The sequence below is a fragment of the Cervus elaphus genome, chromosome X (assembly GCF_910594005.1).
Source record: "Cervus elaphus chromosome X, mCerEla1.1, whole genome shotgun sequence".
Classification (NCBI taxonomy): domain Eukaryota; kingdom Metazoa; phylum Chordata; class Mammalia; order Artiodactyla; family Cervidae; genus Cervus; species Cervus elaphus.
In genome coordinates this window covers 41,325,714-41,350,352 of record NC_057848.1, presented here as the reverse complement: position 1 = coordinate 41,350,352, position 24,639 = coordinate 41,325,714, and the positions used below count along the sequence as shown (strand labels likewise).

Here is a 24,639-nt window from a genome sequence, read left to right as displayed (position 1 = left end):
GGTGGGATGATATGGGAGAATGGCATTGAAACATGTAAATTATCATATGTGAAACGAATCACCAGTCCAGGTTCAATGCATGATACAGAGTGCTCAGAGCTGGCGCACTGGGATGAGCCAGAGGGTTGGGATGGGAAGGGAGGTGAGAGGGGGGTTCAAGATGGGGAACACCTGTACACCCATGGCGGATTCAAGTCAATGTATGGCAAAACCAATACAATATTGTAAAGCAAAATAAATAAATTAATTAAAAAATAAAATGGTTCTAATTAAAAAAAAAACTCAACATTTGAAAAAACCAAGATCACTGGCATCCAGTTCCATCACTTCAGTGATGGGAAGCAGTGACAGGTTTTATTTTCTTGGGCTCCAAAATCACTACAGATGGTGACTGCAGCCATGAAATTAAAAGACGCTTGCTCCTTGAAAGGAAAGTTATGACAAACCTAGACTGCATGTTAAAAAGTAGAGACGTTACTTTGCCAACAAAGGTCCGACTAGTCAAAGCTATGGTTTTTCCAGTAGTCATATATGGATGTGAGAGTTGGACCATAAAGAAGGCTGAGTGCCAAAGAACTGATGCTTTCAAATTATGGTGTTGGAGAAGATTCTTGAAGAGTCCCTTGGACTTCAAGCAGACCAAACCAGTCAATCATAAAGGAAATCAGTCCTGAATATTTATTGGAAGGATTGATGCTGAAGCTCCAATACTTTGGTCACCGGATACAAAGAGCTGACTAATTGGAAAGGACCCTGATGCTGGGAAAGACTGACGGCAAAAGGAGAAGGGGGTAGCAGAGGATGAGATGGTTAGATAGCATCACCAAATCAGTGAACATGAATCTGAGCAAACTCTAAGAGATAGTGGAGGACAGACGAGCCTGGCGTACTGCAGTCCACAGAGTTACAAAGAGTTGGAAATGAATTAGCAACTGAACAACCACCACCAATGCAGTTTAGTATCTACACAACATTATTTTTAAAATGTTACATGGCATCAAAACATTGCTCTGGTCATTTTGCAGAGCAGTATAGGAATTATTTTTTCTTTTATTAACTCTGACCTGATCCAGTGATAACTTTCAGACACCTTAGGTGACATTTTATTAGAATAATAAGGTCATTACTTCCAAAGGTAGGTGCTAATCACTGGGATTTGGATCTGACGACAATAATTACAACTTATCTAGAAGTTGCTCACTAAGTTTCCATAGAAAGCAAAATGTCAAATCCTTTCAATAATACTGCATTCAATTCAAAATATGCAAGCAATGCAATATTTTATTTATAACTCTCTTAGCTTGATTTTGTTGTTGTTTTTGAGTCACTAAGTTGTGTCCTACTCTTTGCAACCCAATGGACTGTATCCCCCAGGTTCGTCTGTTCATGGGATTTCCCAGGCAAGGATACTGGAGTGGGTTGCCATTTCCTTCTCTGGAGGATTTTCCCGACTCAGGGATTGAACCCGTATCTCCTGCATTGGCAGGTGGATTCCTTACCACTGAGCCACTGGGAAGGCTGAGCTTGATTTTGCAACTTGCTAATAAACCTGACTCTTTAATTTACTGATGTTGAGAACATCAGTGGGCTTCCCTCATAGCTCAGCTGGTAAAGAATCCACCTGCAATGCAGGAGACCCTGGTTCGTATTCATTCACTTAATAGAAACAAAATCAATCCAACAGAAAATGCATAGCAGGAGACTACTTTTAAGGGATTTTGATACAACATAATAACTGTGAGTTTTCTGTCCCAGGTGTTAAAAGTGAGCATACTACCTATAGACTTTACCTAGTGTTAAAAAGAAATGTACAGTAATTCTTTTCAAAATCCTAAAGGGATTTTTTTTTTTACATCAGTAAAAAAATTTTTCAGTGTTTGAAGAAAGACTCATTCAGACCACTGTCTCATTTCACATGTGAGGAAAACAAGGCTGAAGAAGGTTAAATTAATACCTTCATTCAACATTTACCTATTGCTTACCTCATACCAGCACAGTGCTAGGCACTGGTTGAAAGTAGTGAACAAGGCAGACAAGGTCACGCCCTCCTAGAGCTACGCTAAGATGAGGGTCTGATTAGGACCCGGGTCTCTTTACTGATTTGAACAACACATGCAGCCTGTCAGTTTACCCCAAGAGGTCTAAAATCCCTTCCTACTTTCACACGGGCAGGTAGCCAGTCAAGTGAAACTGGTCATTTATTAAAGTCTTAATTATCTAGGACTGCCACCACAAATTCTCCAGCGAAGGTTTGGGGGTTCCCAAAGACTGAAAGGGCACCGTGACACCAACCTCAAAGTAGAAAGGCTGTAAGTTTAGCTACCCAGTAAAAGAACATGAACTGGAATCAGGACACCTGAGTTTTAGTTGTGAATCTGCCAGTAACAATGTATGTGACCATAAAAAATATTTTGGGACAGTTTTTCCAACCTTTAGTTATGGCTATTTCAAGCATGCACAAAACTGGGATAATATTATGAACCCACATGTATAAAATGTTGACCATGGTCAATAGTGATCAATATCAATATGCCTCCCTCCACTCCCTTGCCAGATTATTTTGAAGCACATCTCAGAAATTATTTAATCTTTACCCATAAAAATTTCAGTATGTATCTAAAATATAATTATAACACTATTATCAAATTTAGCAATTCCTTATTATAAACAGTAAACATTCAGATTTCCCAAATCATCTCAAATTTTTTTTTACAGTTGGTCCATTTCAATCAATATCCAAATAAGCTTCACGTGCCATAATCAGTTGATATGTCTCTTTCCATCAGTAGGTTTCCTTTCATTTTTTTATTTCTTGCAGTTCATGTATTGAGGAACTAGGCTGTTCATCCTAAAGATGATTTTTCTCGGGTGGTGAAACTATTGTGAACGATACTATAATGATGGCTACATGCTATTATGCAGTTATCCAAAACCATAGAACCTACAACACCAAAACTGAACCCTAAGGGAAACTTTGGACTTTAGGTGATTATGCTGTGTCAGTGGAGGTTCATCAGTTGTAACAAATGTACCACTCTGGCGAGGGAATGTTGATAATGGGAGAGACTATACATGTGTTGGGGGAGGGGGTGTGTGGGAAATCTCTGTACCTTCCTCTCAGTTTTGCTGTGAATCTAAAACAGCTCTTTAAATAAGTCTTAAACAAACAAGCAAAAACACTAGGTTGTTCATCCTGTAGAATTTCTCATTGTCTGAATTTTGTTGACTACATCTCCATGGCGATATGTCGTAAGGAATATTTTAAAGGAGACCATACAGAAGAGATTGGAGGGACGGAATGGACACACATCCAAGGAAAAGTACAAAAACCTATAAGACCAGTATCAGAGAGACTGTTGCTCAGAATGTGAGAAGATTTAAAAAATACCAAAGACAGTTTTTCATTATTTTAATTTATATTAACAAGAATAACAAAAATAAACTGCAGTCTGCTTATACGTGGATAAATTATATAATGTAATAGGCTGGGCTTCCCTGGTGATTCAGACGGTAAAGAATCCACCTGCCAATGCAGGAGACGTGGGTTTGATCCCTGGGTCAAGAGGATTCCCTGGTGAAGGAAATGGCAGCCCACTCCAGTATTCTTGCCTGGAGAATCCCATGGACAGAGGAGTCTGCCAGGCTATCAAATCAGACACGATTTAACTGAATGTACATATGTGAAAAATACATCGATTCTTTTTTTTTTCCAATTAAGATTGCTGATAGTCAAACCAGAAAAGGAAAAATAAATTATAGAATGAGGAAACTGAATTCCAAAGCATTCAAAGAGATAAAAGTATCTGGCTACTCTAAATGAGTTCAGTTCTTCTATCCTAGACAAATTACATCCTAGCAAAAGCTGAGAATTTGTAGAGTTCAATCTCTAAAACCTCTGAAGAATCAGAGTATGGAAGAGGATATTAGGGAAAACTTTGGTGGTCAACACTGGAAAGCAAGTAGTGCTACAAACTATAAACAGATTCACTTGATGTCAATGTCAAGCAAAATTCTTAAACACATGATGAAATGGTTTAAGGGCCTTAGGTGTAGGGAAAAGATACTCTTATTTAAGAATAAGCATTCACAGAAAGCCAAACAGGCAAAATTAACCTAATTTTCTTTTTTGATAGGGCTACTGGCCTAGAACATAAAGAGCATATTGTACACACAAAAAAATCTGGATATTTTTGTATACAAATTTGTACTAAACTTTATAATTCTCTCAAGATATCCTTTTAGACAACAGAGGGATGTAGGCTAGAATACACTTAGGTGGGTTTGTAACTGGCTAAACATTACTCAAGGTGTGCTGATTAATGGATCAATGAAAAACCATAAGGAAGTATTAATTTTTATTGTGCTCTATCCTACTCGATATTCTATCCACTTGATGTTCTAATGTCTTAAACAAAGAAACTGATGGCATATCTACCAAATTTACAGATGGCACAAAGTTGGAGGGCTTAGGGAATATACTAGCAGACAGTATCCAAAATATATTTCAATAGGTCAGAACCACCAGCCAAATCTTATAATGTAGTAGGGATAAATGCAAAATGCATGACTGGGGAGATGTGACTTAACAAATCACATGAAAACATTCAGGTACTTTTGTTGATTTCTCAGACAGAGTAAAGGCTGTGATATGACTCCTGACAGAGTCATAAAAGACTGCTATGACTTCAGCATATGACTGCTGAAAGAGCTAGTGTGATCTTAGGCTGAATTGCACGCATTCTAAGTCACTTCAGTCATGTCCAACTCTTCGCGAGCCCATGGACTGTAGCCCTCCAGGTTCCTCTGTCCATGGGATTTTCCAGGCAAGCATACTGAAGCAGGTTGTCATTTCCTTCTCCAGGGGATCTTCCTGACCCAGGGATTGAACCTGCGTCTCTTATGTCTCCTGCATTGGCAGGCATAACAAAACTTTTATGTCCTCAACAAGGCGGGGGGTAAATTCTACTCTACTTCCCACTAATAACACACTTTAGAATATCATGTGTCATTGGGATACCATATTTTAAAAGAAACACTGATAAAATGGAACATATCCAAAAGAGAAACCAATTTGCTGAATGTTTCAGAAACTGAGTAGGATGATACAAAGTACTAAGGATGGCTAATCCAGAGAAGATAAGACAGAAACGACTGCCTCTTGACTTTTTTGACTTTGGTTTTAGTTTGGAAAGTATAAGCAGTGAAACTTTGCATATAGGCTAATTTTCTTACTGAAGTCTGTCTTAATTTAACTTTCAAACCATTATTCTATATTTGATATGTACAAGAGTATAATGTAGCATGTACATGTAATTATGAAGCACAACCAATCAACTAAACTGTGACACACGAGGTTACCCGAGAATGAGAACAGCACCAAGATGAGAGCAGCACTGCGGGCCGGACTCCGATGCCTTTGTCTCAGAGGGAACCACTAGCCCAGACCTGACTTACTGTGCCCTTACTTCTTTTTAAAATGCCATGTATCTCTGAACAATATATTAAGTTTTGTTATTTCTGAGGTCTGTTTTCAGGAATGCACTTACAAAGACAAAAAGAGTTGGACTCTTAAAATTAACATTGCGAAAATCTTGGTATTCATGTCAGAGTAAATAAAGGTGACCCTTGTCATTACTCAGTTGTGTTTAAGTCTCACAACTGTGCCCATACCTACTGGTCTCCTCCTGCTTCTCCCCCACCTAGGGTTACCACATTTAGCAATGATAAATATAGGCAGCTCAGTTAAATCCAGTTTAAGTATGTTTATCTGAAATTGGGATTTAACTGGGAGGCCTGTATTTTATCTGGCAACTCTACCCTATCCCTAAATTAATTAGGTGGACAATTAATTCTGTGCTCTGTTCATGTGTGATAAAGGAACAAAGTGGGAGGATTTGTATGGCCAATGTCATTGTATAAATATTAATCTAAGTATTAAACAGCATTTACCGACTAGGGAAAAAAATAGAACATCTGTGAATTTAGTCAAAGCTCTTCCAGACAATGCATTCAGTAGACCTGCCCAAATGCAAATATTGTATATACGCTATTATACACATTTTTCAAAAACACTCTGTGAAGAATAGGAACGTGTATTATTAACAGCTTCATTATTTTAACTTAGATCAAATCCCTCAAAAAAACAAGATGGCTACTGTAACAAACTGATAAATCTCTTGATATGTAAATTGACTTATAACCATTATTTATAAAGATATATCATTTGAAACTGTCCTCATGTTAAAAATGAACTTAACCTATATAGGTCAAATAAAGATCAGCAGTCAACTTTCTGGATAAATATCAATTAAAATTATGTTGTCATTAAAAAGGGATTAGGTTACTGTATTTACAAAGTCATTTTAAGGACAGGCTTCACTTTATAAAGGGGATATTAGAAATATTTCAGATACTTTTCAATATTTTTCAATCAAGAAAACTAATGAACCTTCTACGATATGAGGTAGAACCTGCTTTTCAAATCTGTCTCAACATCTTCCCACAACCTGAAGCACAAATAGCTCCTAGATTTGAATGGCAATCAATACAAGTGTGCATTAAGAACACATACAGATTAGATTCCCCAAATAGAAGCCAGCTGCATTCCCTTCACTGTCTTACTGCAAAATCCGCATTTTGAAATCAGGTATAGACATGGCTGACTACTGCAAGAGTCTAACTTGTTTTTCACAGCTTCAGCAAGTGGTTTCTCTCTAGGCAATCACTGGATCATCTTTTCCAACTTTTAAACTCAAATCTTCATCACTCATGCACTAAGGCTTTAGGATAATCAGTGCTTAAGTCCACTTTAAAAAACAACATGGAATTTCTGTAATTTCAAAGAGGCAGATCCCATAAGCCATTCTACCTCTAGTTTCTCACCCTTTATCTATAGACAGATCCTTCTGCCTTTGGGGTTTGGTGTTTTCTCTTACCTCTTACCTGAGAGTTATCTGAAAACAAAACAAAACAAAACCTGTAAGCCTTCTGAGAATAGGGCGGAAGGAATGTGCAGACTAAACCTGGCACCTGCTTCAGAGTCAACTAAATAACTAGGAACTCAAAGACCCACTACATAAAATCTAAGAATGATCTCACATTTAACATTCCCATTTCTAGACTTCTGGATGAAATTGGGCAACACAGAAAAATGGTCTAACAAGGTCTTCTTTTCTTTTTCTGTCAGTAAAAGGACTCGTTTTTTATTTTAGGTTCTGAGGAAAAAAAGTAGTTGGCTCTGAAGAAGCCTCTTGTCAGGTTGCAAAATTCCTGACAGACTCTTAAGGAGGTTAAAAAGAGTAATGACACGGAAGGAAGGAGTATAGAGTCAGTCAGTGAAACTAAAGCTGGTGGCTTGGCAAACACTTTTCTTATAAAAAGGTGACTACCAAGGGCTTTGTGGAGAATTGCCCCATAGCTTGATTTTGTTTTTATCCACCTTTTTTTGCCTTTGCCATCAGGAAAATATAAAAGTAGGATGAGCTTAAGCAGTACATCAACGAACTGAATCAAGCAGAGCAAAGAACAGCTCAACTGTACAAAGGTTTGGGATTCTAAGGTCCTTGAGGTGAAAAGGAGATAAGCATAGATAAGGCCCTAGCTAGCCATTAAAATAAGCAGGTAATTAAAGGGTTTTGATTTCCAAAGCCCAGCAAGCTTAAATACGAAGATCTGATGGCAAACTAAGACCAACACAAAAGTGCTCAGTCTAAACTAGTAATCGGAAAGGTTCTGGTACTCACAAAACACTGACATGAGGATTTCTTCCCACTTAGGCCAGGAAAGAGAAAAACAAAAACAAAGTAAAAATCAAAATAAAAAACAAAACCAAACTTCAAGTTGAACAAGAACAGTTCAAATTTAGAGAATAATATACTGGGTTTTATTTTTTTTTTAATCTTGCTCTAAGTGCATAGTTTTTAAAAATTTGTTCACTGGAATGAAAATGTATACACTGACGCATATACATCATTAATAAATGCATTTATTAGTTACATTCTTATGGCAAGTTTTACTAGATTATATGCTAAGCATAAAGGTTCCCAAAGAAGGTTTCCCTTCATACATGGTAATACTGGCTTATTAACAAGATTAATAAAAAATGGAGAATATACTTATGACAGTTATCTAATAGGGAATTAACCAAATCCTCAAGATGTGAATTAATACTTTTAATATTCTTTGAAATGCCACTTTAAAGTACTATGAAAGTCAAGAAGCAGAATATGTCTAAAACACCTAATGACTATTTTATCACTGATGTTAACAGAAAGAGATGGTGAGAAAGTTTGGCACAATGGTTCTATGTTTTCTGAAAGTGGGTTTTGTGGCAACATTTGTAAGTGATCTATAATGAAATCAAAGGAAACGTTATAATGAAATATAATTCCAGCCATATATACAGTATTTACAAACTTGAAGTGGACCTTAAGCAACTTAAATATTGTCTAAAATGACAAGCTGATTTTTCAAAACTGATTTATGTAATTCATGTAGTTTTATGTCATATTTCTGAAAGAACAGCTTGATAATCTATTTATTGATAAAATAACAGAATAATCACTTCTCTAGGCCTACTCAAGAATTCTAAACTAAAAACATTCTATCCTGCACATTTACAACCATTCAATAAATACTCACATTCAAATAGTAACTCCAGGGTAGGGCAGCTATATCAACGTTCCAAATTGTCAAACTGGGTTAGATAAAAGTCACATCTATTAATGATTTAAAATAATTTCTAGAAAATTGCAACAGAAACAGATGGCTAAATTTACGACTGTATGGAAAAAATCAATATTAATGCAATCGTGCTAAATCACTTTGTAACTTACTTCTTAGAAAGTAAACAAGATTTTTGTCTACAGGCCACTTTACAGAAGCTTTATCAAGTTAATGTGTTAATATGATTTTTAAGTTATCTAAAACATTCATTGGTGTACTAATCTTTTTTTTTTTTGGTGTACTAATCTTAAAAAGTAAATGCCAGTAACTTCTAATGTCACCCCACATAAAAATTAAGAGCACTAAAGAACCTGTCACAACTCCCCTTTTTAAAAAATGTAAATAAATCAATTATATTATCAATGAACTGATTATTCAGACTTTGGTATTCTTTTTCTCCTTCTGAGTTCACTAGTTATCACCAAAGATTGGCAGAGGAACAAAAAAAATCAAACTAAATCACACACAAAACATTACTGTCATCTCTGATAAAAGATTTGATGGGAAAGGAAGTTGTAAACTAATGACTGAACTGAGGGTTTGGTGTAACTGGTAACATTTAATTATTCATATTCTCCCTCAATATTATGAATAATAGAAAACTGGACATACTTCAGTAATTAAGCATTTTAGTTTATAAATTCTACTTTTACAATTTATCTGAATTTCTACTTCTGCATTCTTTAATGAAGATGTATTTAAAACTTGATAAAACATTCTAGAAAAATCTCAAATTACCTAGAATGCTTACCTATATAAAACAATCTGTAGGCCAAGTTTATTATTAAAAATATTATTCATCCTTATTTCCACTTTAAATAGTAATTACTGAGAATGTAATTTTTCTAATTAGCTACTGGAATGCATTTTTCCCATTAATTTGATAGCCAAAATGTTTGACCAGCTGGAAAATATTAAAAACCACCACATGCATTCATTGTGACTGCTAGAAAACACCTCTGAAGAGGAAGGGGGGGCGGGGAGAAACATTGTGTTTCCAATTAGTGACTTGTAGCTAAAAATATGAACCAGAGTTATACTGCAAAATAAAAAAAAAGGGGAAAAAATGTGGTCTAAACAACTAACAACAACCTACAAAACAATTACAGAAAAGAAAAATCTGGGATCAAGACTTTTTGATGGAGCACAGAAGTCCAAATCAGCAGTGTCTCGCATCTTCAGGAGTTTTCCCTTAGAACATAGAAAGAACATAGAAAAAACAAAGAACATACCCTTTGAAGTGTAGTAGCAGTGTCTGGGATTCCAGCTTTTTCAGGAGCAAGGTCATTTTCTGACCTAGCTACCATAGCATAATCAATTTCTTTAAAAGCATAAAAAGAAAAGCATTTAAAATACTGCTTTTTGATGTTTTCAAAAGTGAATTATACATACCCAACTGGCAGGAGAGTCAGCCTCATCATTTTAATAATTCACATTTAAAACATATCATCGAAAAACATTTATAGCTTAGCAAAGTGAAGTGGGAGGGACCTAATGTTTTACATCTTCATTCAAAATCATCATCTAAGGATCACAAACTAGTGAAATTCCACTTTTGCTAGCTGATCCCTGTTCACCCTGAGCTGTTTTTTATTTGCAAAATTAACATAGTAACTGTCCTGTCTCACAAAAATTGTCCTATCTTACAGAATTGCAGGACAGTCAAAGAGATAATGTAAATAAAAATACTTTGAAAATTAATGTCCAACATTAATTGACAGTATGGCATTACCATTCTTTGCATGTTTAACAACATGCAGGACTATAATACTTCTTTATTATTGGGAATACATTCAATCCTGGGGGGGGGGGAGTTGGTAACAAGAAATCGATATGATTGCAGGATAACTGGCAACACTTCCCAAGGCTTCACTGTTAACACAGTATTTACTGAATACAGAATGTCCCCAAGTTACAAAGGTCCTATAAATCTAAACCACCATCTTTGCCTTAGTCCCCTCCATTTCTTCCCTTCACTCTTACAGGAACCAGTGTGTATAGGAATGGGAAGTGGGAGTGAAGATTTGAGAGAAACCAGGAAGTTCAAAAGTACTGCTAGAAGAAATTAGGAAGGGAAGTGGAAAACCACAGAGCATCCCTATTGCCACCTAGGATAGGTGATGCTTTCGAACTGTGGTGTTGGAGAAGACTCTTGAGAGTCCCTTGGACTGCAAGGAGATCAAACCAGTCAATCCTGAAGAAAATCAGTCCTGAATATTCATTGGAAGGACCGATGCTGAAGCTCTAATACTTTGGCCACCAGATACGAAGAGCTGCCTCATTGGAAAAGACCCTGATTCTGGGAAAGAATGAGGGCAGGCGGAAACGGGGACAATAAAGGATGAGATGGTAGGATGCCATCACCGACTCGATGGACATGAGTTTGAGCAAGCTCTGGGAGATGGTGAAGGACAGGGAAGCCTGGCAGTCTGCAGTCCATGGGGTCGCAAAGAGTCAGACACGAATGAGCGACTGAACAACAACAACAACACATCAACTGCAGACGTCTCTCTACCTAGGAATTTAAGGCAAAGGTTAAAAGTTAACAAACAGGAGCTTTGACCTGGGATACAATAGGTATAGCAAAGTTCACTTAAAGGAAAAAAGACTGATCTAGGTAACTAGCTTTAATCTCTAAAGCCAATCCAATAAAGATAAAATGCCAATTGCATAATACTGACAAACCCACTCACTTTCACTCACAAAGGTACTAGTTTTATCAAGCTACCTATTCCTTCTGCTCACCTATCTTCCACTAATCCAATGCTCCACTGTACCTGTGACACTAACCAATCCCACTTACCAATGCATCTGCTATAACCAATCTTTCCCTTATTCATCCCCAAAGACCCACCCATTCATTATACTTCATCCACCACTGTTTCTTCTCAGTTGTTAAAGAAGAATAAATTATTACACTGGGGAATCTCTGTACTAATACCTTGAGGTAAGCTAGGAAGGAGAAAGCTGAGGGTGAATAGGGTAGAACTGGGGCTGAGTAGAAATGTTCAAACCACCTTTCATTTGGGTAGATAAGCATATTTTAAAAGAGTGATTTTTTTTTAAAACCACACAAATTGTTAATAGTACTGCTAATAACTAGAAAAATAATTTCCTTGGTCTCCCAATTTAAATAAAGACGTTTAGAAACAAATTTAAAAGAGGACTATGGATATTAAGTTCATCCATGGCTAGTCTTTCCAGTTCAAGAGTGATGCCAGAAAGAACACTTTTACCTCTTCTCTTGATCCTACTTAGTAACCAGGATGCCTGCTTCTGAGAAAATGGGTTTGAATACAGCTCTATATTCTATTTATTGGTTCTCTAAAGAGTTTGACCTGTGGTTCATAAGAATGCCCACGGTTCAATGAGTTTGTACTGGAGCAGTCTATTACAATTAGTAGTGGTCAAGTACATTTTATACAGGTATGGCTGGCTCTGTACAGGCTGCCTACTGGAAAACATTAAAGTTTTCTGTCAGTCGTTTCCAAAATCTTTATGGTTCATCCTTGGCCTTTAAAAAAAATTTCTTATCCTCCCCTCTCCCTTTATTTAAAAAATTTTAAGGGTTAGGGTCCTGTGGATAAAGTAAAACCTTTTCTGCTCTGTAGCCTATTTGTGCAATTAAAATAAAGTTCTCCTTGGGGCATCATCAGAATTTAGTAACCAGAGTTTTGAATAGGATAAACTAATCTTAAAAGGCTTTAAACTCTTAAACCATTCAAATGATTTAAAAATAAAAATTCAAGCCAGGAAATTTTAATTTAATCATTTCACAAACTCACAAGCTTACTACATAATATTCTAACTCAGAAAGATAAACATTTCTTGAAAAGTACACAAAGTATCTTAAGAGAAATTCTACTCTGATTTTTAAAAACACATTACTTATGTTATTGTTATATATTGAAACACATGCCAAAATTGGCTAAAGCGTTAAAAGATTAATCACCTCAGTTAAACTGAAAGATTAATTAGGCATATTTAGAAAGACTAATCAGGCATATATTTATTACTACACCATATAATATTAACAAGCATGAGCACCAAAAACAAACATTAACATAAACATTATATAAACTACTATATGAACTACCAGCTTATATATCCTAAATATTTCTTCAACATTCTTATTTTTAGCAAGACAAACGTGTTTGTAACTTAACTATTTTAGTTATTTGAATTCTGAGGTTTTTACGAGATTTAAAAAAATAGAACATAATAAAGATCCGTACAACTATTCAATCTTTACGTTTCTTTTCCCATTTATCAAAGGCTGCAAAAGAAAGATAACCTTTCCTATTAAACTTTTAAACTGTTTTCCCAAGTTAGAATGAAAAGTCCAAACATTCTTTCTACTATCTACAGAAATAATTTTAGGTAGAAGCCAGATTATTTATTTGTGAGTTGATGAATCAAGGTACTTTTAAGTCACTTCAGCTAGCTGGTGATGACATAGAGTCTAAAATCATATTTGTATATATTTCTTTTTTTCTTCAGTTTTTTTTCATTTATTTTTATTAGTTGGAGGCTAATTATTTTACCATTTAAGAAATATATACAAATACATACAAATATGTATTTGTATATATTTCTTAAATTTCAAGATCGAGTGACCATTTAAGAAATATATAAATGGTCACTCGATCTTGAAATTTATTCTAGCTGATATGACAAATGGATGGCCATTGGATGCCAGTGATGTAATGCATTCAATCTTCAAGACAATGACTAACAATGGAACTGATAAAATTAGCATGAGAGAAATATTGCCTAAACATGTTCCTGTTAAATTCTGTATGTTTAAAATGTTTGGAGACAAAAGGGTTTTGTGAACTTAAAACCAATTGACCCTAATGGAATGCCAAGCTGAAACTGTCAGACAGCTGCAGCTGATAATAAAATGCTAAGATCTGAAGGGCTTTAGCAGAACCTGATTATATGGTAATCCTAGTATTAGGCAAAATTGAGAAGGCAAAAGAGCTAGAAAAATAACTGATAGGCTGGTTGCTACAGTAACCAAGATAAATTTGTATACGGACTGGGGAAAAACATTGGGGTTGCCATCAGGTACGAGGCCCACATTATGTCTTATGCGGTTTTTCCACAATTTTGAATCACGAGATGACAGACTAATACAAAGGCTGCTCAGTCTGAAATAAGAAAACAGATAAGATTCCACTCTGAAGAGTAAGGAAAGCACCCAATTAAAGGTTTAGCATGTTAGCAGAGTAATATCTGACAGCAAGGGTGGAACAAACCTTGTGAAAGTTTGTAGAAATTAGCTTAGCTATGGGTAGAAAACAAAAATGTAGGTTAATTAGCAATTCAAGTTAAATATCAGTAGGGCATCATAAAGTACCTACAATTTTTATTACTTTAAATTTTGTTTGAGTTAATTCTTATAGACTATTAATCTCTCACAGAAAGGGTTGTTTAATTCACTCTGTAGGTGCATATCTAAAACAATACTAAATACTGTGATTTGTCTGATCTCAGTTATCCATGTCCCAGTAAGCAGTCTGAGAACCTGGTCTCTCTCTCTTGGCTTGGGGGGCTTCCTTCACCACCTACTCCCTCACCATCACCACCATCACCACCACCCTGTCCACCACCTACATACCCCAGGAAGTAATTACCAGAATTGCAGGCAGAGTTTGAGGAGGAAACAGCCTCTTCAAGGTGTTTGCCTGGCAAATTCACCTGACTTTGTCAAAATCTAAACAATGAACTGAAAAGAACACAAGGACTGTCATGTACTGTGAAGGTTATACAGGTCTCAAATAACAACAATTAGAAGTTACTTTTTGTTCTGTAGGATCATCACTGAACTGTTAACATCCTAAAACTATCTAGGCTTTTAACATTTTTAAAGATCAAATTTTATCCACCCTATTTTTTGAAGTAGGTTATCCCAAGAACAGAATAAAGTTGTCAGTTTATAAGAGTTTGTACAGATTCAAATTGAGTCCCCAAACTGCAGTGCTGCTTCGGACTGTCCTACTTCCCTGAGTCACCAAACTGACAGCTGGAGGCCACTAAATTTAGAGCCTGAATTCACTAATTAATATGTAAAAGGTCCCCTCCTACCTCTACATGATGGTACATGGTGTGACAAAAAAGCATATGTAAATATATTTCTATCAATCCACAAAGCCAATGGCAATCAAATATAATCCATAATTCATCTATGCTTCCAGGCCAACCTATGAACAGCCATTTTTAATAAGGCTGTTAAATAACAGCTTATCTTTAATAGGGCTGTTAAATAACCCATATCACGCAAATAATTTTTAACTGAAATGCATCAATTTTCAATTCAGAGAGAAATGTTTCTGAAGTCTAAGTGAAAAACTGAGTTTTCAACAAAGGCAGTTAGGCAACTTTTTATTTTTTAGACCAAACAACTCTTTGGGACAGTTTGATCTCAGTTCTTATGACTTAAAAATCAAGATTTGGGTTATTACTCCAATCTAAAATAATAGACTGCAACTGACTCTAAACTAACAAAACAAAACAAATAACCATCCCTGTTCGTATAATAGCTGTTCTGTCACCGTTTTTTCATCCAGACTTGAAGAAAATTAGTGGGCAAAAGTGAGGATCCTAGAACATTCCATGTCCTCTGACAGCAAGACATGAAAGAAACAGAATCATGGTAGATGTAGTTGACTACCTCAGGAGTCCTGCTAAGAGAGTATGTGCCAGAAACCTACAGCAGGGGTAACTGCCAATACTTTCCTTCCTTCTACAGACAAGGCATCATGGTATAAATGAGGAATCAGGAGACTTGGGTTCTAGTTCTGAGTTTGGCGCTAATCAGCAATGTGTCACTTCCCCTCTCTGAGCATAGTTTCTCTTTCAGTTAAATGGAAGGGCTGGGCCAAATGATCTTCTGTCCCTTCCTACTCTAAAAATTTTGCCATTTCTTCCAATAAAAAAATAAAGAATGCTCAAAACATCACGTTTGTTTTTACAACATGTTCTCAGTGCCAGCCTTTAGTATGTGTATGCATAATCCACACAAAATAGCACATTCATTTCACATATAATTTATCCAGTAAATATCTAATTTCAAATCTACAGGTCTTAAATCATGTACCAAATACCATCAAGTCTGTTAAACTCTCCTCAAATTAAAGATGAGGAAATGAAATGACTCATAGTCCAGGGCCTTTTTGTACTATACCAAACTTCCTCCTCCCTTTCCTGCTTTATCAAAAGATAGCATGATAGCAGAAGATAATTCTAGACAGTGAAACTGATCTGGATTCAAGTCCTAACTTTGCTATTAGTTTGCTGTGGCACCTTGGACAAGTCACTTTCCTTTCTCTGGGCTTTGGCTTTCACATTTTACATGAAGGAGTCAAACTAGATGTCCCTTCCAGCTGTAACATGCTATGATCTTATAACAGCCCTATATGACAAAACAAAATACACATTCTTGAAAGAGAAAGTGGGAATTTCTAGTCAAGAGAACTGAAGTTTTGGCTGCTAGTTTTAAATATATGCATCAGTTCAATTTAGCAAGTTGGTCCTAAAGCATTTGACTCAAGTATCTCTTGGAGGAAGTCACCTTGAATACACACACACACACACACACACACACACACAGCACACACACACACACAGAGCACACACCCAGTATGGGGCAGCTATGATGTACTAGAAAAAAAATACTGGAGTAGGAGTCCAAAGAAATGGTTTCAAATCCCAGCTGTCACTTACAAGCTGTGTCCCCTAGGCCAACTTAGTAACCTCTTTGAGAAAAGAATAAGGAAATCTGACCTAAAATATCAATCAAAATAAAGCATTGTAACTGTGATGTATATGCAAAGCTGGACAAGTAGAGATGATCTGCCACTGCGGAAAAGTAGCTGCATTCAAATCAAGTCTTCCTATAAAAAACTGGACTGATTTTTAACTTTATTAACTCTGATTTCAAAGAGTAGAATAACAAAGCTGAAGACACCATTGGAAAAGAAGAAATCAGTTTTAGGAAATGGATTGTTTATCTGGATTCTGCTAATTACCAAAACATATGAGATAACTCTCAACAGCCTACTCAGTTTACTACACTCTAGTGAAATGTTCTGTGTACTCTAGAACATGCAATGCAAGGAACATTTCTTAAAGTGCCCAAACCAGGTCAGTTAACCTCTTAGACTGCGGGTGGTGTAAATCTCTGAGTGTATCTCAAGGGAGAGAAGATACTTCTAATAACTGATATCTGATGATACCATATGTTTTCACAAATCAAGATTTCTCACTCATTTCTAGGTTGTTAGTTACCCAGCCAAGTTTCCTCACAGTACCTTATGCAAATAACAAAAACTGTCACAAAGGACAGAGGGCAAGTTAATAATGCCAACCTTATGCAGTCCTCTCAGTACTGCTAGTTTTTTTCAGATTAAATTCTCCAGTTGAGTTTAATTTCCTTTGAAATCCCCTCAATAATGCAGGATGGAGCCTTGAAATTCACAGACTGACAGTTTTACCCATAGAGCTCAACATCCTCAATATTTGGGCAGATTAGAGTTGAAATCAGAAGGCTGGGTCCTAAGAGATGTTTTTACTTTTCACCTAGCATATCAAAGGATCAAAGTGCTTGAGAAGTTTATTATCCCAGGAGGGAAGAAGTGACTAGCAAGTCTATCAAAATGACTCATTCAGTTTAGATAAGTTAAATAAATCCAAAGTTGTGCATACTTCCTCCCAAAGCAAGCACCCTGTGAAGTTAAATTTGCTAATTACAAGAAAGGAAGGAGAAGGGAATGAACACTGGAGTTCTTTCTGCCAGGTACTGGACTATTAGGCAGTTTACACAGGTCCTGATGTAGCTGTTCTTCACAATTAAATATTACATTCATTGAAAAGAAACAATATTCATACAGCTCTAAATTTATTAAATCATATGATTACTTTAAGGGGAATACCAGGAAGGCAAAATTTAATTTCAGAGGACTCCAATATACTTGGAAATCCAAGTCAATTTTCTATCCTCTACCATCTAGCTGTGAATTTGTTTCATATATTGAACTTGAAGGAGATTCAATGCCATCTCAAGATTGGCCATTGCCACCTTCAAATCCCATACTAGTGATTTGAAGGTTGGTGGAAACACTCTCATTAACGACCTAACAACGTACATTTTCTCTGCTTTTGTTGCTGTAACTTTTGGGGTACATACTATATATATATGGGGTACATATTATATATTATATATGTGTATGTATATGTATATATGGGGTACATATATATATAATACCTATTCAGTTTTAGAACGACTTCTAGAATGTACAAATAACATTAATTTGCATTAAGGTATTTCTTCCACGGGTAAGCTTGCAAATTGAAGGCAGCTGACTTCTGGAACCATATTACTGACTTTTACAGTAACATGACAAATTTTACCCATTTTCAAGTTCTTATAGCACGAAAATGTATTTCACTGCCTCTAGTGCCACACAAGACCAGTAGAAGAGTTCGGTGAACTCACTTTAAACATTATTCCAACTTGGAAGAGTCGGGAGTGGGTCAGTAGAAGTCCCAGGCAAGCCAAGTATTCCAACTACTGTAGTTCCTACTCAGAATCTCCCTATTAATCACCACTAAAACATTTTGCAGAAACAGATAAAGAGCACAAAGCTGTGGCTCTCCTTCCAACCACAGATTACTCAGCACTTGTTTGTATCGCTGTAGTCGGTTGTACACATTTCTGTATGGCAACTCTTTTAAGACCGCAGTCTCGCTAATGGTAAAGGACCTCGTCTTCGATTTCCTCTGCCTCACGGCAAGGTGCTATTTTAATAAAACACCGTGGATCTAGAGTACATCAGCTAGAGGACTTTCCTAAGTAAACACCCAGTCTTCCCCCTCCCCGCGCTCCGCTCCTTTTCTTTTTGTACAACCAAAAGAGGACGGCAAAGAGGGAGAAGTAGAGACACCTCTGAATCGGATAGGTAAGTTAGCGGCAAAAGAAGAAGAAAACAACAGCCAGCACTGCAATTTCTCCTGTTACCGCTCCTTTCATCTATGGCCCCCAAGGCCAAAACGGATGTTTCAAGGTAAGCTCTGAAACCCTCAAATACACATCTCCGGCTCTCGAGCTCATTAAACTGTCCCACCTCGCAGAAAGCCGGACAAGAGAAAGAGGCTCCGAGAGAAGCCCGGGGGCCGTTTACCAGGGCCAAGAGGGGGGGTTGCCCGAGGTGGGCGATCGCCCTCCCCCGAACTCACTCTGAAGTAGCCGAGGGAGACGCGGAGGGGCTGCGGCGGCGGGACCTGGAAGGGGTGTAGGGGGGAAGGCACGGGGGAAGCCGGGAGACGGGGACGCCTGGCTTCTGGGCCAGGGCTCCGGTTACTTACCCGATAGGGTCGCCGCCCTCTAGGTGCACATCTTCAGGGGCATCAAAGAATTCCTCCGTGTCGCTTTCCGACGCCATTTATAGGACACACCCGCGGGTGAGGGGGCCGGCGCCGCCTGGAGGGAGGGTGACTCTCGTCTCCTCCACGTCGTCCTCCACCCCGGCGAACCGTGGGGAGGTGGGTCCCGGGAGGATGAGGAGGGAGCAGACGATCTGAAGAGAGGAGCTGGACAGGGGGCCGCCAGCAACTGTCGGACTGAGGCAATAACCAGCAGAGCGGCCGTCTGAGGAGGCGGCGGTGGACCCAGGGACTGTTGCTGCCGCCGCTCCCGGCGATAGGTGTGTGAGGAGAGCGAAAGAGGCGGTGGCTCGCCTCAGTGGGGGAGGGCGGGCGCGCGGACGGCGGCAGCTCCGATATCTCCCGCAGCAGCAATTACAGCTGCTGGGAGAGCTAGTTGCCCGCAAAACACGGACGCGCACCTACCCTCGCGAGATTTCGGGAGGGGCCGGTGAGGCGTGGGCGGGGCGAAGAGGAGGCGGGGGCGGTTCCTGAGAGGCAGAGCTCAGATTTTTTGCACTCGAGAAGCCTATCAAGACGGCGCAAGCGCCGTTGAGGGCGTTAGGTGAGGGCCGGAAGTAGCGGAGAAGGGTGAGGATGCGTGTTCTGAGGGGAGGAGTCTAGAGCTTACGCCTGACCGGCGCGGTCCCCCGACTTTGTGGGAACGCGCCCGACGTAGGTGGGGTCCGGCAGAGTGTCCCATCCACTAACTCTGCAATTCTAAAGAGAGGCATTTTTAGAGGGGTGATTTGGAGTCTGCTTTTTTTCTTATGAGGAAATGGTGTCGGGATAAGTTGGCATTGTGGTTTAAATTTTCGTCGATTTAATTTATCCAAGCCCAGATTCCCAAACCCTAGGGAGTAGGCGGGTCCACCTCCTCCAGCGTTATGGGGCATAACCTGTGATATTTAGTACAAGATCTCTAATTGAGATCTCTAGATAGGATCCTGCCGGCCAGAGGGTGGGGTCCAAGAGAGATGGTGGGGAGTGTGCCAGTTCAATGGAGTAATGATGGATTTGTTGCTGGAGCTGAGCCACTGTAGGGCCTCTGGTTACTTTCTCTTTACAGATACCTATTGTTGCCGACACTTAACGGGAGAGAAATTCTTACATACTGGCTAAGATGTGCATCAGTCAAATGGTAAATATATTGAGCAGATTCCTTTGCAAGGCTAAGAGCTTGTAACTTAACTCTGATCCTCTACTGCCCAGTGTCCAGTGCTGAAAATAGAAAGGTGCTTATTAAAAGACCAAGATGTTCTTTGTTAACGCATCATTGACCATCAAAGTGATAATGCTGACTGTTATATATAATCGGGAAGCACATTTATTTTTCCAACTGCCGTAACAGGAAGACACTCTGAGCTCTTTGCACTGCAATTGTTGCTCAAGATGGCGGCAGAAAAGCAACTGGGACCGGGGGCATGGCCTCAGAGAGGCTGGAATGGGACTCTAGATTCCTACGTGAAAAACAACCGGGAAAAGATCTGGGGTTGTCTGGCGAGTTTGTGTAAAACCGAATGCGATATACTATGTATTCTTTAACACCCTAGGGAGTTGAGGGAAAATGCTGCGTAATCAAATAGGGTAATATTTCTTGCAGCAAACCTTATGATTATTCATAAGGGGTAGATAAACACCAGTAAGTAGCCACCTTCAGTTCAGGTCAGCTACTACTGTCAGATAAGTTTAGATTAGACTAAATTGACTGTCAAATAAGTCACTAAAAATACAAAACAAAAATGTTGGACTTCCAGAGCTTTTTGTGTTTTAAGAAGTGCACATAAGGGATTTGTGGACCCAATTATTAGCTTTTATGTGTTTTAAACTTGCTAATTTTCTAGGTTTAAAAATATATCTCAAAGTACAAACTTTTTATTTTGTTGCTCATTATAAGCGGCTTCCCAGGTAGTGCTAATGGTAAAGAACCCGCCTGCCAATGCAGGAGACCCAGGGTTCAATCCCTGAGTCAGGAAGATCCCTTGGAAGAGGGCATGGCAACCCACTCCAGTATTCTTGCCTGGAGAATCCCATGGACAGAGGAGCCTGGTGGGCTACAGTCCATAGGGCTGCACAGAATTGGACATGACTGAAGCAACTTAGCATACAATCAGGAAAGATATGCTTTTTTTCCTTACAGATTATGGAAAGATATAAGTAAATAAACTATCTGAATTTATTTTCTTCCTAGCTATGTAATAGTTAATTTGCATTTGCCTTAAAAATTAAAACTTGGTGTCATGTTCTGTTCTAGGTGCTGAGCATAATTCAAAGAGGAGGAAGACAATTTACTTCCTGTTTCCCAGGAGCTCACAATCTAGTTTACAATGGAGGAAAATACAGTCTCCTAAATTGGTGTGTTTTCCATTATTTCTTACCACCTCTCTTGGACCTTTTAAGGTACCTTAAACATTATGTTTAGAAAAAGCTGAAATGAAATAGGAATGATAAGCCAATAACATTTTTAGAGCTGTTCAAGTTATCTATTTAAACGCTTTTATCAATTTTATGAGAAAGTAAATTTCTGGGAACATCAAAACAAATGTGTACCACCTATGATCATTTTTAAAGATGTTTTGCCTTAAACATCTGTTCTTGAGTTTTAAGGCAGCAGATTTTAGGCTTAGTCCAAGGCTGTGGTTTTAAAGCTTTTCTCCTTATTAGAAATGAAACTCTTTAATCAAACCTGATTTCGTACAAAGGTCCACATATCATAAAAATAAAAACTATTTTATTTGAAGCAGAGATAATTCAGGTTCCTGCCTGCTTGGCCTTCCTTGAGTCTCAAGAGACTGCTGCAAGGCTCCATTAAAAAAAAAAGTGAAAACTATTGGTCCAAAGCAGGCGTTGGCAAATTATGGTACCGGAACTCTGGACAAATCTGTCCTGCTGTCTGCTTTTGTAAAGAAGGTTTTATTGGAACATAACCAGCCGTACTTGTTTATATATTGTTTATGTCTGCTTTCAGAGCAGAGTTGAGTGGCTCATTTCCAATGACTATAAAAACTACACAGATCTAAGGCTGATGGGTTTAAGGAAACTTTTTATGCCTCCTTATCTGCACAGCATAAACCCGGTTAGGGATTTCAAATGCTGAAGTCACAGCCAGTATATGGAAGAACTTGTCTGTGGTGTGAAATACTCGCTCTCTCCTCTTGTCAAGAATAATACAAAATGGCAATATCTTTGGGGCCAATTTTGCTCCAACCCGAAGAGTAATCACCTAGAACATCAGTGATAAAACTGTAATGCATGTAGGCCTTTGCATAAACAAGAGCTAAAGTGATAACCCAGGGAAAAACTTTTTTATGTACAAGGTTAGGTGATTTGAGATATAATATTTACATGAAAAGATTTAATATTGCAATCACCATGAGAGTTTTTATGGATTTTAAAGTAGCAGAATCCATGGGAAAAATCATTCTGAAAATGGCCAAAACTTGTCAGGGCCAAGATTAAATTCTGTAATCATCAACTTTCAATCATCTGTTTGAAAAGTCAGTTGTGTTACAGATTATAATAATACAATTTTTAAAATCTTTTGACTTTGAATTTTTATGCCTTTTTCAGGTCCATTCTACCTTCTTTTTTAAAAGTCTTTATTGAATTTGTTACAATATTGCTTCTGTTTTATGTTTTTGACTGTGAAACATGTGGGGTCTTAGCTCCCCGAACAGGTATTGAACCCGCACCCCCTGCATTGGCAAGCAAAGTCTTAATGCCACTGGACCATCAAGGAAGTTCCCACTTCACCTTCTTAATGATGGTTTATGTTAATATTAAAATGAATTTTCAATCTCTGAGCACACAGGAACTGAAAGTAGAGAGAGTCTAGAAATGTGTCAAGAGACACAGAGAAGCCAGCCTGGAACTTAAAATGTGTTACTGATGTGTAATGAAATATTTTTTAGCTATATATTACTATTCAGGACCCTGGAAGAAAGCTAACTGGAATTATGTTAAACCAATAAAGGGAATTTATTCACTTACATAGTCAAGTACAGACTGCTCTAACACTTGTCTGTTCCTTTGTGACTAATGTATTAGAGAACAGTTTAAGTGTAAGAGGAATTTTGCATTTTCTTATGTGCAATTTTGTCAGCCAGAAACATTAGGTGAAAACAGAAAACTAAACCCAGATGAATCAAGTTGCAGAGGAGAACATGAAATACACACATAGACCTCAGACATCTACCAGTTGCCTCACTTCTTTGTATCTTTTGAGTCATACCCATCCACATCTAGTGTTTCAGCTTTCCACCTGGTTTCAGATAACCATCCATCTGTCACCTCACAGTAACTCATAAGTTGCAACCCTTCTAATACCTGTTTCCACAAGCAAGCTTCGGGTCTTTTTCAAACTAAAGCACCATGTTCATTGTAGTATTTTTGTATTTCATCACCAGCTGGCGTGTAAAACTGTGCTACCATTTTCATTAAGTTCATATCTTTTTTGTATATGTGTCAGTGACAAAGTTTTTAAATCTTGTACTCCTAGTCCCATTTCCCCCATAAGCCCTGTGATTTTTACTGAACAACTTTGCATAGTGCAGTAATTTTGGGGAAAGCCTATATTGTATTATAGCAGCACTGACTGTAGTCTAGATGAAGTAGCTTCAGGCATAGTGGGATCCAGGGTCTAAGATATCTCAAAACTTTCTTTTTCATCTTTGCTTATCTCTGCTTCTTTTGTGCTTTGGCTTCAATTTTCCTGTCACAGACAGATTCCAAAAAGGAATCTGTTGTCAGCAAAGATGACTGTAGGCAATTGGTTTATACTGTCTTAATAATCCTCAATCCTAAAGGAAGTAAGACTCTCTCCTAGTGTTGATATATTAAATCTCAGGGCCTATGTTCATTGGTCTTAGGAAACCCCTGTAGCTAAGGGAATAGAGACTGAGTTTTCAGGTATGGGTCAACTGATTCCCTGCCACACACCATGTAGGGAGAGACTACTCTGATCATCTTTCTTACTAGGACCATGTGGAGTATGCAATGGATGTTTTTTCCAAGAAAGGGTTACTAGCAGACAAGAACAATGTGCTAACCACCAGTCGTTAAGGGGTAAGTCTCTATATTCATTGACATGACGGGAGCTGATAATGTATTAAATGAAAACAGATGTTATGAAATAATTACATGAAGAATAATTTGATTTATAAAAGTTATTTTTCTATGTATCTATATGTGTATATAAGCATAGAGAGTTCTGGAAGAGTGTTCCCAAATGATTAATGGTGATTGTCTTTGGTTGTTGATTAAAATAATAATGAAACTTATGGTTATTTGTACCTTTATAAAATGACTCAGTTTTCTACAGTGAATATGTGTTACTTTGTAAATGAGGGGAAAATATTAAAAGAAAATATATAACCAATCATATACAAGGTAGACTTACACATGAAATGAAAATCTGAGATTCATTTCCAATATAAGGTATTACTTGTGTCACACTTAGCTTCTGGAACAGTTTAATAAGTGCCACTAAGA

At 37.8% G+C, this 24,639-nt stretch overlaps 1 protein-coding gene and 1 long non-coding RNA gene across 2 annotated transcripts in view; one reads left to right on the top strand and one right to left on the bottom strand.

Moving 5' to 3' along the window:
* The window catches only part of WDR44 (WD repeat domain 44), an 84,380-nt gene extending 64,812 nt beyond the window's left edge, over window positions 1-19,568 (bottom strand). Inside the window, exon 1 of the mRNA XM_043895866.1 lies at window positions 19,093-19,568. Coding sequence (XP_043751801.1) covers window positions 19,093-19,169 — 77 coding nt within the window. The 5' untranslated portion in view covers window positions 19,170-19,568. The remainder of the gene's footprint in view (window positions 1-19,092) is intronic.
* LOC122689459 lies at window positions 18,647-24,245 on the top strand. The gene is made up of 4 exons (XR_006339819.1): window positions 18,647-18,791; window positions 20,219-20,290; window positions 21,404-21,549; window positions 24,127-24,245. It is a non-coding gene; the product is annotated as an uncharacterized LOC122689459 (long non-coding RNA).
* The last annotated feature ends 394 nt before the right edge of the window (window positions 24,246-24,639 follow it).